Raw genomic sequence first — 14,569 nt, 5'->3', positions numbered from 1 at the left:
CAAAGCATCGTGCAGGACTCTCACCCCTTCCCAAAACATACCTGCTTTTTTTGGGGGGGGGGGGAAACGTGCTCTGACATGTTGTGTATTGCCTCTCTAGCACAGTATAACTTTGGATAGTTTGGAACTGTTGTCTTAGCATCTCAGTTCATTGAGATTCATTGCCAGGATTTGCACACCCCAGCTTTGGAGAGCATTAATTGTCTACTGAATTTTCTAGTCCTTATTGACCACACACCTCTGCTTCTAGGCTTCTTTCCTCTTACTTACTTGTCCATGTTCCAGACTGTCTGTTCCTATACACACTGCTGCCACCAATAATAACAGCAACTAAAGCAAAACATTCTAAAGCTGGGGGTTGGGTGAGTGAGTGAGTGAGTGAGTGAATAATAATAAAAACACAAATCAGTGAACGGTTTTCTAAAAGTCACGATCAGTGTTAACTAATGCCAAATCCACCATGTCTGACCATAACTGCAGCTCACAGAGAATCACTTCATAAGTTATACTGAGATCCACTGGCATTTCCCATGGGCTTCTCACCAGTCCTAACAATTATTCACTTGTATTCTTCACAAACAACACAGCATGCGTTTCCATGACAGCATAAGGAGTTATAGCACTATTCCTTCTTGTTAAAGCTGCAAAGACTGAAAAAGATTTCCATTAATCTTGGTAGTGACTTTCCAACCTGAATGGTAACCCGCTTCCTTTCCAAAATTTTATTTTATTACGAAAAGCAATTCTTAGTACACCAATGCTTTCTGTATCCAAACACAGGATCTTTCGGTCGCCTGATAAAACCAAAACATGTAGCATCATCTTTCTATTTTGAGTTATAAAGTTACACATTAATTAAAAACTCTCTGTGTAGAAACATGCAATAGCGTTTGCAAACACATCCACCTTTGCTAGAAGCTAAGTTGTGAGGGAAGCTCATTTAAGCTTGATGTTGAATTGATATTGCTCTTGTCCCCATGGAGCAATTTTCAGAGGCACAACTGGTGCAATTGAAGAAAACCGTCCATCACACAACCAATCAGCTCCTGTTCGTATGCTTCTTGATATTCACATCGGCAATTGTCGGCAATTTTTGCTTTTTTTCCAAAACCAGAGTCAAACTTAGGAATGTTGATGGACTTTCACATGGAGAATCTTACACAGCTTTTAATTTTCCATGCCATGTGTATTTTTACCGCAGGTCAAGAGAAAACCATAGCCTTGAGTGTCTGAAACCAGTTGGCTAGATAAATGAAGAGCACCATATGCTTTTCTTAGCCACATCCGCTATTTACTCTTAATGCAAACCAAATGGAATGTCTTCATACAAGATAAGAAGAGACAAAGAAAGACCTCGAGCTCAGTGCCTGCTCTGCACATGGAGGGTCCTGGGTTGCATTTGTAACATCTCAATGGGGAGTGGGAGAATGTCCACTGTCCGAAACCGCAAGACAGCTGCTGCCAGTCTATGCAGAAAACACTGGGCTAGTTGGAACAATGGCCTCCTTCCTGTGTTCCAGTGAGCTGCTATGAGCAATGTATTTTGTTCAGTCTATCAAAAGACTGGGGTGCTGCTTGTTACAGAGTCCTGGGTAAGATAGCCATTCTACAAATGAACATCATGTTCACATAAGCCCCTAGGTTAAATCCATTCCAGGGCTTCTTTTAGCCCTATATGGGTTTCCCTACTCTTCTGCATGCAGCTGCTAGTCTGTGTAGACCAAATTGAGTTTGATGGCCAATGTCTGACTGAGGCTGCATTTGCATGGCAGTTTATTTCATTGGAGCTGGAATATAGAGCGTGCTTAGTGCTTGTTTTCATATTTGCTTCCAGGGAAAAAACCTGTCTGCAAATATTAGAAAGAGTGCTAAACATGTGCTATATTCCACTATAGTTCCATGCAAGGGAGGCATGCAAGGTTGCTTCTACCCAGAAATTTGTCATCTTGATGCCAACAGAATGAAAGCATTATTGGGTCTAATAGGTATATAGGAAGCTCCCTTCCAAGGAGTCAGACTATTGGGCCATCTAGCTCTCTGCTCTCTGCACTGACTGTCAATGGTTCTCCAGTACGTAGGGCAGGGTTTGCTCCAATTCTACATGGAGATGCTAAGGATTGAACCTGGGACCTTCTGAATGCAAAGCATATGCTCTACCACTGAGCTATGGCCCTTCCCCTTATATCATGCACTGTAAAACACATATGTGTGTATAAACATATCTCTTCACTGAATGTACACAAGTAAGTGGCCTATGAATGGTATAATAAAGGCAGTTTCGTAAAACTAAGACACCAAGAAACGCCATGTGATTCTTTGCCATTTTCCAGGGTTTTTTCTGTTGTATAATACCATTTTATAGGTTTTTATGTTGTATTTTAAACTATTAAGCAGTTTAGAACTGCCTGTAGGTTAAGTACGCAAGCAAATAATCACCAATGAGTGGTGATTACAAATTCCAGGAGAGTAGTTCTCCTGCATTTTATTTATTTGCATGCAAGTAAGTAAGCAAGCAAATAAGAAAAATGCAACACAACTGCTCTCCTGGAATTTGTAATCAGCACCAAATGACAATTTGTCTGCTGTAAATGAGTGTTTGGAGAATTGATTGTGACTATGAGAAATAAGCAACCAAACAAACTGGGAAGGCAGTAAAAGCTTGGACTGGAAGCTGGAAAACTCTGCTTTATTCATCTATGTCTGATCCAGGAATTATTCATCCCTCGCCCTATTCCAAAGGGGGTGGAACCTCACATTTCTGTGAAGAGTCAAGAGCATGGCAAGGGACAGATTAGATTGCAGATTTGGTTTTCACAGCGTCTATCCCCAGGGAGCTCTTTCCACACAGATTTGTCTTCCGACAATCCAGTGTGCCTTCAAGGGAACTACAGGCGAACTCTCACTCCATGCACAGCTCCAGACATCTCTTACGCTTTGTCATTCTCCCATCGAAAATGTCAGTATGGAGTGTACATGCACATATACACACACAACTCAGGCTCCTGTGACTGCACTGCAGGGAAAGTGAAAATCAGCTCTTTTTAGCTCAGTCTTCCTACTGCAGACCCCCCTATCACTCTTAGATAATTTGTTAGTTAGTGGGTTGGAGTACTGCTTCATTTATTGTTTACTAATGTTGTTTCTTATTATTGTTATGGGGTGGGGACTGGTTTTTTCCTTATTTTTTGTTCCCCCCACCATGCTGTATGGAATTTTTATGCATCATTTGAATCCTCCTCCACATTTGAATGGTATTTATATTTTCAGTATAGGCCTCTAGGAGACTTTCTGGGTGACAAGCAACTATTATTATAATTATTTTAAATGCTCCTTCTCTTAGTAATATAAAATTACCATGATGTAACAGCTGATTAATCCTTCTCTTCTTTGCACCTTCAGCAAGTCTTCAAAGAGTTTCGCCCGCTCGATGATATCATGGCTGTAGTGGCCATCAATCATGTCAATGGATTCTGCAACTGCTCCTGTGAAGTCAACGATGGCCTCTGCGGTGTTTCCACCATCCAGGGCTTCATAAGACCCGGCCATCCTAGTGGTAACACAATGTATATTGAGGACACACCCAGCTATATGAAGAAGGTTTCGCTGCTCCCAATGGGCTGCCTCCCTCCTCCTCCCCTCTAGAGGCATCGTGCTTACCTAGGTTTCATTTCCTTTGTTAGGAGATCACTAGACTCTTGTTGGTATTTTGTAATATTTGGGTTTATTTAAAAATGCACGGGTTGGGCAAAGGTGGAGCAGGCAGAGCTTAAATACTCCAACCTATGGGGAAATCCACTACCCCACATCATATCTCCAGAGAAAGGCAGCCAGAACTCCAAAATGATGTAAGTTGGTCAAGCTAAAACTCAATTCTCTGCCTTGCCATCTCGCTAGCTAGTCTTAGCCCCCTACAAAAACTGCTGTTTCCTATCATTTGTTTACCCAGAGACCTAGATCTCACCATCCTTAGCTCAGAGTGGGAGAATGAAAGGCATACACCCTTTAGTTCTGTCCTCTTAGCCATTTCCTGCAACTATCCACTCTCCTGCAGATAAGCCCCATTAAATTTGAACTAGAATGAGTATTGTGCTGTCAAGGGAGAGCTATGCATTACCTACAGGTATAGACAGGGCTTCTTTTCATCCAGAACTTGCCAGAACTCAGGTCTGGCGCCTCTCAAGTGGGCACTATTGTCATTATAAGAGAACAAGGGTTCATAGTGAGTTCTGGCACCTCATTTTCTAGAAAAATAGCACTGGGTATGGATACCTTGCCAACTTTATCTGGACTGTTGAGGGAGTCCATTATAGTACTTCTGTCTCCATGAAATTTCTCGTAGGAAACCCTCCCAATCTGACCATGCTACATGTGTATTTTATGCACTGCAGGGAAAGTGAAAATCAGCACCTTTTAATTTAGTCTTTCTACTGCAGACCCCCTATCACTCTTAGATAATTTGTGTATTCTATGTAAGGCATGAGGTAGGAAGGGGCCCCAAGATCATCATGGGCAATTTGTTAAAACCACTTGGTTTTGGTAAGATTGTAACATTTTGTAACAACATTACAAGGCAGTTTTCATTTTGCTGAAAGAAGAGAAATTGTGCCAAGTCAAAGCAATCACGTACTTTGCGTAGGCCTTCTCCAGAAGGGCGCTCCAGAATTCATTGCGGTCGTTAGAATGGCAATAGATCAGCTCATTGTCTACAGTTGGCAAACGGTCATCTATGACCACATCAATCCATTCTCCAAAACGCCAGAAGCAGAAGTGAAATATCCCCACATTTAGATCTGGATTATCTGAAACCCAGTCCTGTTCCTCAACATGTGGAACCACCTAAAGTGTCCAAAGAAACAGAGAATTACTCCAAGCATTGAGGCAGGAAACATTTCTCGATTAACTGATAAAATGGATCCATTAAAAAAATAATCAGACCCCAAAAAACATGGATTTGTAATTGGGGAGGGGGAGACTTCCATTACAAGGAAACAATTTAAATTCCTTCTTAGTTAAGATCATTCTTATAGCCCCAGAAGAAAGGCTACTAGCTTTTCCTTACCAATCTCCTGGAAATCACCCAGAGATTTTTCCAGCAGACCCTGATCTTCCTGCTCATCACTCTTTCCCTAACTGTAACTAAGCCCATGTATGTGAAACCTGAAATAACCACCATAGATATGCTCTCGCCTCCACTCTGTGCCCCCTGCCAGATTTCTAAAACTGGAGCTCTGCACCTTCAACAGGGGCAGAATGTATAAGAACAGACATGCCAATGGTTTGCAGTAAGTCATGCTAGTTTTTGTGGGTTAAACAAGGCAAGATGCTGGAGATCCTTGCATCTATATTTCAATTAGTTTCAAAAGAGGATACAGTGGTACCTCGAGTTACAAACGCCTCAGGTTACAAACTCTGCTAACCTGGAAGAGTTACCTCAAGTTGAGAACTTTGCCCCAGGATGAGAACAGAAATTGTGTGCCAGTGGTGCAATAGCAGTAAAAGGCCCTATTAGCAAAAGCACTGCCTCTAGTTAAGAACAGTTTCAGGTTAAAAACGGACCTCCGGAATGAATTTGTTTGTAACTAGAGGTACCACTGTACAAGGTAGAAGGGATTGATTTGGGACTGTAGAGCTGAGAGAAGAGGTTAAGCCTTTCCTCCCACACCTTCTTCCTGATACGAATCACCTCTCCTCCGATCCTATTTGCCCTGTTAGGGAAATGGATGGTTTTACAAAATTATTCATTCAGAGTAAATTGGTCAGCCAAAGGATGAATAACTTTTTTTCAGATCAAGGGCTGCTTTGCATTCTTGGTGACCTTCCAGGGGCCACAATCATAGTTCCATCCAATCAAAAACACTCAATCGGTGGATGAAGCCAAGTCTGTAAGGACTGTAGGCTTGGGGAGAGTTCTGAAGGGAAGAAGGCTGCATTTGACCCTGGAGGGCTGCATTTGACCCTGCCTCCCCATCCAGATGTGCTCATTAAAAAATCACTCATGGAAAGAAACACCAGTTGTTTCTCTTCCAAGATCAAAAGGACTTGGGATCCTAAACCACATATGATTTATCGTTATTACTGTCTAAAAGCAAAAGTATTCCCAGAGTAGCTGGCTTTAGCGTCCTTGACACCCATCGCTTTAGAGCCCTGGGAATGCTTGTCTGTTGCTCAGTAGCACAGTACCTTTTGCCAGAGGTTGTGCCGAAGGGCCAGGCAAGAACAGGCTGCCACAAACCAGCAGTTTCCCAGCTTCCCTTGGTGCAAGTCGTGGGAACTGATTCCATTGACAACCAAGTGAGGATCTTCAGAGAGCTCCTTTAAAGGCAAAACACACATAAGCAAATTGGTCTCAGAGTATTATAAATCAGGCAAATGGCTCCCAGGTTTCAAACGTTTGACCTGCTTGAAATTTTGCTGAAATGTTTGGGGTCATCCAAATTTCCGCTGTGCCCTGTAATTTCTGGGCATGATTCTCAGAGGTTTTTCTTCTGCCCTGCCGCTTTCCCCAGGAAAACCCGCTATTTATTGCTGAATCAAAACAAACATCAATTGGGTTTTCTTCAGATTGGCATTTGTTCTGATTCAGCAGTAGACAGCGGGTTTTCCCAGGGAAAGAGACAGGGCAAAAGAAAAAGCTCTCGGGCCTGTGCCTAGAAATCAAGGGACACGCAAAGTATGGATGAGCCTGTTGGAAGATTCTAGAAGAAACCTGGAAAATGGTCTTGAACAAGTTGCTAGTGTAAATGAGCATGTGAATGATTCAGCAGTAGGTCTCCGGCCGAATGGCTAAAAGAGAAAAATATTATCTTGTTTTATTTGTTATTGACCAGTGTAAAGTTCTGTAAATCATAAAGACTGAGAAACAGAACCAAATGGTGTCTATTCCTGTAATGGGAATTCCACGAAGAGATAGCTGGAATTCTGCTGCTGCTGCTGCTGTAAAGAAAAACTTTTTTTGTAAAAGAAACTCTGCTTCAGAAAGAAATGAAAACCCAAGAGTAGATGCTCACACACAACAGAGCCCTTAGTTAAAAAGGAAGAAAGCTCTCGTCAAAGGTGGTGCAGAACTATAGAATGAATTAAGTGGCCCATTTTTGTTTCCACCCACCAGTAGGAAACAAGAGCCACCATGGACAGGAACTTCCATGGTGGCAACACCTGGAATTCAGGCAATGGGAGAAGATACAGGTTAACACGCTCATGGATCTCATGCATGGAGTGGCCTCCCCATTCACTTCAGTGGGGGAGAAAATTCCTGGTGTGCAATGCATTGAAGTGAACATGGAAATCGTTTGTGCAGGAGCAGTGTGAGCACTGGAGAATAGGGATGCACACGATGTTTTCAAAAAACAATCTCAAAAACAATCTTTTAAAAAACATTTAGCAGCAGACTTTATGAGCACACAATTTTGTGCAAGAATTTTTGCACACTGTAGAGGAGTGGCACTGAGCAGGGGAACCCCTGTAGTGCCCCATAAATTTAGAAAGGGGGGAGGGGGGTTCAAAAGCTCAGAGAAATTCAAAGTTTTAGGAGCCTGTTGCTTTATGAAACACTGGGGAACATGGGAACGCAAAACGAGGCAACTGCCTCAACAGAATCAAAACCCAATCTTATACACGTCTACTCAGAAGTACATTTCAATGTGTTCAGTGGTGTTTGCATCCGAAACCAAAATCCTGCTGTGAGGCAAAGGCAGGGCTGTGAGGTGGCTCAAAGGGCAGGAGTCATTCCTGTATGCCCTGGGGCAAATTATTTCCATTTGCAGATTACAATTTTTCAGCGGGAATCGTAAAGATTGATAGCAGAACCCTGTAGATATTCATAGCTGTGGAACATGCCATACTAGAATAACGACCTGAGTGTTGTCACAGACCAACGTGAACACAGATATTAAGGTTGTGTATACATTACCATTTAATCTGGCTCCAGTGCATTCCTACCACTGGTGTTTGAAGCTATGAACACATGATGTTGACCACAACCCACATCAATCTTGCAGTTTCTTGAGAAATGCTGCTGTTTGGTGAGCGCCCCCCCAAAAAAAACCTACCTTCCATCAGATTTTCCGCCAAACCATCTCCCACTGCTTTGCATTTCAGCTGAGGTGTGTACCTATGAGACAACCATTGTGCATGCACAGATGATAGCACATGTGCAGATGAGAGTGGGGAGGGGGGAGACACCAAACAGGTAATATGGATCAGGCAAAGACCCCCCCCCCCCCATGGTGTGAACAGCAGTTTGCAAATGTGGCTTGAAACATAATGAGTGAAATGGCCCTGCTGCGTTTTAAGTCGCTAATGTGTTCAAAGCTTTAGGAGTTTAGATACCAAAACATCAACATCCTTTTAATCACTGCGTAGGATGAAAATATCCCAACTCTACACTGGAAATAGTTCAGAATTCCGAAACTTATCTCTGGCATTGATGCTTTCCAGCTTCCTTTTATAACTTTTAATAGTGAGTGCATTTCAAGAGGAGTGTTGTTGGGTTCATCCTGCTTGTGGCCTTAGTTTTGGAATCCAAAACAATAATCATTCAAGTACACTCACATTTGACCAACCGAAAAAGAGACTATATATCATACTTGCATCCCTTTGCCAGAATTACAATGCAAAGTCATGGTGAGAATACAGCTTGTCTGGGTTCTCTCATCGCTTTGAGCCTCTGAGTCCCAGAGGTCAACAATGCAGACAGCCTTCCATGTGGATGTGGTTAAGGCTGATTCCAAAACAAATATGAGGATGACACAGAACTTCTTTTGCTGTTTCTTTCCCCTTCCCATTACAGTTGCATAAGTTTGAATAAACTTACAAGCTAGGAGCAGCCTAAGAATAAATGTTGCTCAACGTATTTACAAGCTTAAAGTGATTTGATTCTATCACACATTCACAGAGAAGACTACAATGGGCAATGGGAGAATTCATGGGAGGGGGTGTCTTTATTCAAGTTATTGGGAAGTCTTTGACCTGAATTTTAAGCTATTTTCTCAGGGTAAGGAGACAAAACTGCTTGATTTGAAAGCTTTTGTTTCCAGCTCTGTTTCTCCAGTATATTGAGCTACACCCTCCTGAGCCTCCAAGCATAGTCAGGGTTTACCCTCTCAGTCATTGGCTCCACCTCACACATCTAAATCTCAAGACGACCTGGCAACCGTAGTTTTTATTATACAGTTTGTAACCGCAATTCTAAGCAGGCTTACTTTAGAGTAAGCCCAAAACATGTGCAGAAGTGCACTGCCTGAGTAGCAGAGGTAGAAATTAGAGAGGTCTGGAACCTCATTTATGATGAGCTGAAAAAGATCTTTAATTTAACATTCTCAAAGAATTCTGGGAAGTTGTGTCTGTTAAGCACGCTGAAAGATGTTAGGAGAGCTCTATTCGCCTCACAGAGCTTAGGAAGAAGCATTCCACTTTGGGAATTGTAGCTCTGTGAGGGGAACAGGGAGTCTCCTAACAGCCCTCAGCACCTCTTACCAAACTACAGTTCCCCAGAATTCTTGAGGAGGCATCCATGACTGTTTAAATGGATATAATGCTCATTTAAATGCATAGTGCTGATGGGGTCGTACTGAACTGGATTACCTCCAATGGTCTTTCTGTGCCGTCGCAACTCTCCCTGAAATCAGAACTATAATTCACTTGGCTGACACTCATTAAAAAAAGGAAAGATGTGCGTTCTTTCAGAAACAATAAATGATGCTACTGCCTCTCCCCGCTCCCCCCCTCACACCGGAAGTATTTATGGACAATTCCACATAAATTTATCAGCCATAAAGGATCTCGTAAATAGCAAAGCACCCTGCATTTTCTCGATGAGAGAGAAGCCTTCCATAGAACCCTAAGGGATGCTACCACCTCCCCACTTACAAATGGGCAAATAAAAGTTAGTACCAGCTATGGAAATAAATCTGATCATTTTAGTGCATCTGGAATGAGCCTGCAGGCAGGCAGAGAGAGAGCGTGCATAACTACATAATGCAGTATTTAAATAAAAGGTATCATTTTATTAGAAGCTTTAAACAAGACAACTGGATTTCCTCTGTATTATCTCTCTACTCTTAGGGCTCTGTGACAGATGTATGTGTTGTTTCAACACTGAACAACCCAGCCTTGGGAGGAATATGGCTTTTGACATCCTGCTTTTTTTGACAAGGATTAACCAGTTTCTTCCTTCTAAGAAGAGGAGGTAGAGGGCAGCAGATATCAAATTAGATGGTTTCAGGCTGCATGGGGACCAAGCGTGTGGCTTCAATCACTGAACAGATGAAGACTTCCCCCATAAGCCAAACCTGTGAGGAAGAACATAGGCTGCTGCCTTAAACTGAGTCAGACCACTGGCTCATCTGGTCTACACTGACCGGCAGCTTCACTCCAGAGCTTCAAACTCAGGTCTCTCCCAGTCCTACATGGAGATCCTGGGGTTTGAAACTGGGGTATTCTGCACGGAAAATGGATACTCTACCCCTGAACTATGGCCCTTCCTAAAATATTTTAGAGTCTTTTCTTTGAGGGCCAACATCACTGAATATATGGTGGCTAGCAACTAAAGAAAGGACCTTGGTGGCGATACCCTGGCTGTAGAATGCTCTGACCAGTAACGCCTGTTTTGATATAATTTTGGCACCAAGCAAAAGCTTTCGTTTGCTTGTTAATCTAATTTATTTTATGGCTGCCAATTCCTTTTACATTGCTTTGTATTTACCGTATTTTTCGCTCTATATGACACACTTTCCCCCCTCCAAAAATTAAGGGGAAATGTGTGTGCATCTTATGGAGCGAATGCAGACTCCTTGGCTTCAGCGATAGCAACGCGAAGCCTCCGAAGCGCAGAGGGAGCGCTCCCTCCACGCTCCGGAGGCTTCGTGTTGCTTTCGCTGAAGCCTGGAGAGTGAGAGTGGTTGGTGCGCACCAACCCCTCTCGCTCTCCTGGCTTCGCTTCGCTGGAGAGAGGGAAAGCTGTGCAGCGCCCCTTCAGTGAAGCTGGAGGAGAAATGGAAGGGGCTCCACTTCTGTCACTTCTCTGAAGGGGCGCTGAGCAGAGAGGGGGAGATTTATTTTTTTCTTGTTCTCCCCCTCTAAAACAAGGTGCGTCCTGTGGTCTGGTGCGTCCTATAGAGCAAAAAATACAATATTTTATTTCTGCTCACTGCTTTTAAAAAAACTATCAGCAGAGGTAGATGTGTCAGTTTCTTGCAGCACAAACAACCCAGGAGGGTCTTGTATCTAGCTAGACATGCAAAGAGCCTGGCCTGGCATGAGGCAGCTTTGTGAGTCTACAAAATGTGGTAAGAATTTATCCACACTTACCTGTTGCTCCGCTTTTTCCAGACACAGGTCTGTGCTTAAATGCTCAAACCTCCAAGCAGGTTTTTTTGTTTTTTGCCCCAGAGCTTTCCCCATGAAAACCTGCTTTTAAGCACTCAATTGGAGCAAATGTTAATTGAGGTTTTCCTCAGATTGCTGTTTGCTTTTATTGAGCATTGAATTTTTGCTGTGAAAATTCCACTTCTCTGAATTTTGCAATGCACTTCCCCATCCAAGTACAGTGGTACCTTGGGTTACATACGCTTCAGGTTACATACGCTTCAGGTTACATACGCTTCAGGTTACACACTCTGCTGACCCAGAAATAGTGCTTCAGGTAAGAACTTTGCTTCAGGATAAGAACAGAAATTGGGCTCTGGCGGCGCGGCGGCAGCAGGAGGCCCCATTAGCTAAAGTGGTGCTTCAGGTTAAGAACAGTTTAAGGTTAAGCACGGATCTCCGTAACGAATTAAGTACTTAACCTGAGGTACCACTGAGGTACCACTGTAATGTGTACAAAGGTATATGCATGGGGTGAAAACACATGTACAGTGGTACCTTGGGATGCGAATGGGATCCATTCCGGAGCCCCATTCGCATCCCGAACAGAACGCAAGACGCGACGGCGTGTCTGCGCATGCAGTGCTACTGTGCATGCGCGTGATGTCATTTAGAGCGTCTGCGCATGTGTGAGCGGCGAAACCCAGAAGTAATGCGTTCCATTACTTCTGGGTTGCCGCGAAGCGCAACTCAAACGCGCTCAACCTGAAGCGCATTCAACTCTAGGTATGACTGTATCAGTGAAATTTAACATACAAAAACATTAAGAAATATTAAGAAAACTGCTTTGCAAAAATATGTAAATTGGGCAAAATTGCATAAAACGTGTTGGTACCATCTGTCTCAAGAGACAATGGAGTGCACCTTGGTGGGGTGAAGTCAAACTACTGCATTAGCAGCACCAAAGTGACTTCTCCTGGGTGCAAGCCTGAGTAGTGTGTTGGAGGTCCGGGGCTGTCCAGACAACAATACCCCACTCTGAGCCTTACTGGCACCAGCTTGGCTGCAGGAGTTGCTGAAAGGAGGCATACAAGGTGCCATCTAAGCACCTTAGGAACTCCACTCCGGAATTGTGTAGGGTTTACTCCTTGGCATTTTCTTCTCCGAAAGATAGCATGCAAGGCAGAAGAGGTTTAGGATCAGTTTTCCTTCTCCTAGATGGGCTACCTTCCCTGGTTGATGAGCCCCATCTGCCCCTCCCTTCCCTCTACAGCATATGCAGAATGAATGAATCTTTATTTGCATCAGCCATTGGCCATAGTAACATAACAACAATATGATAAACAAAATAAAAAATAAAAAGTCAATTACATAATTATATAAAGTGGTACCTTGGGTTACAGACGCTTCAGGTTACAGACGCTTCAGGTTACAGACTCTGCTAACCCAGAAATAGTACCTCGGGTTAAGAACTTTGCTTCAGGATGAGAACAGAAATTGTGCTCCGGTGGCGCAGCAGCAGCAGGAGGCCCCATTAGCTAAAGTGGTGGCTCAGGTTAAGAACAGTTTCAGGTTAAGAACGGACCTCCAAAATGAATTAAGTACATAACCACAGGTACCACTGTATAAATAAATCCATGCACATAGAAAACTAGCTAGGGTAGAATGCTTTGCCTGACACCCAGCTTTCAGTATATTTTAAAAATATATTTACTTTTTGGTACAGTCGTACCCTGGTTGTCAAACACCCTGGAACTCGGACTGCCTTCTTGACCATTTGACCCACTATTGGCCTCGTCTGCTCAATCTGCCAGACCCTGTCTTTGTATGCAGGGGCTAGTCACTGAGGGTTTGAGACCCATCAGCTACCAGCCAGTCAAAGCTGTTTCCCGGGGTGTGGCTGCTGTCACATACTGGCAGCTTCTCGGAGCCACAGGTGAGAGCTGAATGCAGGGTGGGGGCCAAAGGTGTACAAACTACCCCAGAAGGAGCAATATGTGTCCCCCACCAGGGGTACTACCTCTCCCCCAACACCCTATACACCTCTAATTGTATAAAGAAATGTGTAAAGTTCAAACTAAAGAAATGTGGAAAGTTGAGATTGGGGAAAAAAATGAGAAACTCTGAGAAACTGCAATGGATTATTTGCCCTGAGCTACAATCCTTTTCTAAATTCAGAGAAGTCTGCTCTTAAGCTCTCTCACGGAGCATTTAAAGTTTAGGCGGGCAAAGACGCAAGGGGTTGCTAGCCAACACGAGAGCTGACAGCAATATCAAAAGCTATAACTGGTGTGTATTTTGCAAGCTTCACAACTGATGAGAACAAATTTAAGAGATCCCAGAGACTTGCTACAGTCATAAAAATGTAGTACATTTTGTCATAAACCACACATTGTTTAATTTATGGTATTCAAAGCAACATTTTACTTTATAATGCCTTAGATCCAAGAACATCTGGGAAACTTTTGCTCGTTCCCGAGGACCTTCCTATGGCTGTCCTATACCTAATCTTTTTCAGAGGCTCATAGCAGAGCGGTTTGAAGTTTTTCATCGCCTCGTGGTGGCAGCCTATGCCCAGGGATCGCATTCACGCAACCACAATCAAATTATCAGCACATCGGAAGAGTTTGCTTAGCCCCAAGACATGAAGCTAGTTGTGAATGGAACAGCTGGAGAATCTTGGAACTTGTAACCCAGAATGAATTGCAACAGTCGAAACCATCAGAGATCAGAAAAGAGGGAGTTCCACAACTTTTGGGCTTATTCTTATTGTGAAGGGAAAATCCCCCCAATATTTAGTGATGATATAATTTATCTGCTGGGATAAAACACAGGTGGTTTTGCTTACAAATGATCTAACTAACGGTAGCTCAGCTATTTCTTCTATGTAAATATGTAAAAATGAAAGAGCTGTGTGCTGCCAGAAAAAACCCCCTATTAATTCTGGCCTATGTTTAACGGGTAATAAATAAGGTGCACACTCATAACATTGTTTTGTTATATTGTCATCTGGTTTGAAGTTCAGTCAGTTTATTCTGTATTGCCAAACTGAGAGATGTCTGGAAGAATGGTCTTCAGTAGGCTGAAGCCACAAAAATAAGCTTTCTGAAATGATGATTAATGGGATGCTACACAAGCGGTTCAGCCTCATATCTCCCTGCCTCCCCCCACCCTGGCCTTTTCCTGGGCGATGCTATTATGATCCTTGAGTTGCTTATTTCTTTATAGTGAAATGCAAACCCTAATGAAGCCAGAACCGCCTTTG

At 43.1% G+C, this 14,569-nt stretch overlaps 1 protein-coding gene across 3 annotated transcripts in view; it reads right to left on the bottom strand.

Annotated features, from left to right (window-relative positions):
• CAPN6 (calpain 6) overlaps positions 1-14,569 on the bottom strand; it is a 52,304-nt gene that overhangs the window by 22,731 nt on the left and 15,004 nt on the right. For all 3 annotated transcript variants that reach the window (XM_081897346.1, XM_081897344.1, XM_081897345.1), the window contains exons 2-4: positions 6,181-6,312; positions 4,628-4,836; positions 3,355-3,547 (exon numbers count right to left, since the gene is read on the bottom strand). In XM_081897346.1, the coding sequence (XP_081753472.1) occupies positions 3,355-3,547; positions 4,628-4,836; positions 6,181-6,312 (534 nt within the window). The remainder of the gene's footprint in view (positions 1-3,354; positions 3,548-4,627; positions 4,837-6,180; positions 6,313-14,569) is intronic.

The sequence above is a fragment of the Podarcis melisellensis genome (genome assembly GCF_964234715.1).
Source record: "Podarcis melisellensis genome assembly, chromosome: Z".
NCBI lineage: Eukaryota > Metazoa > Chordata > Lepidosauria > Squamata > Lacertidae > Podarcis > Podarcis melisellensis.
This window is presented reverse-complemented; position numbering and strand designations above follow the sequence as displayed.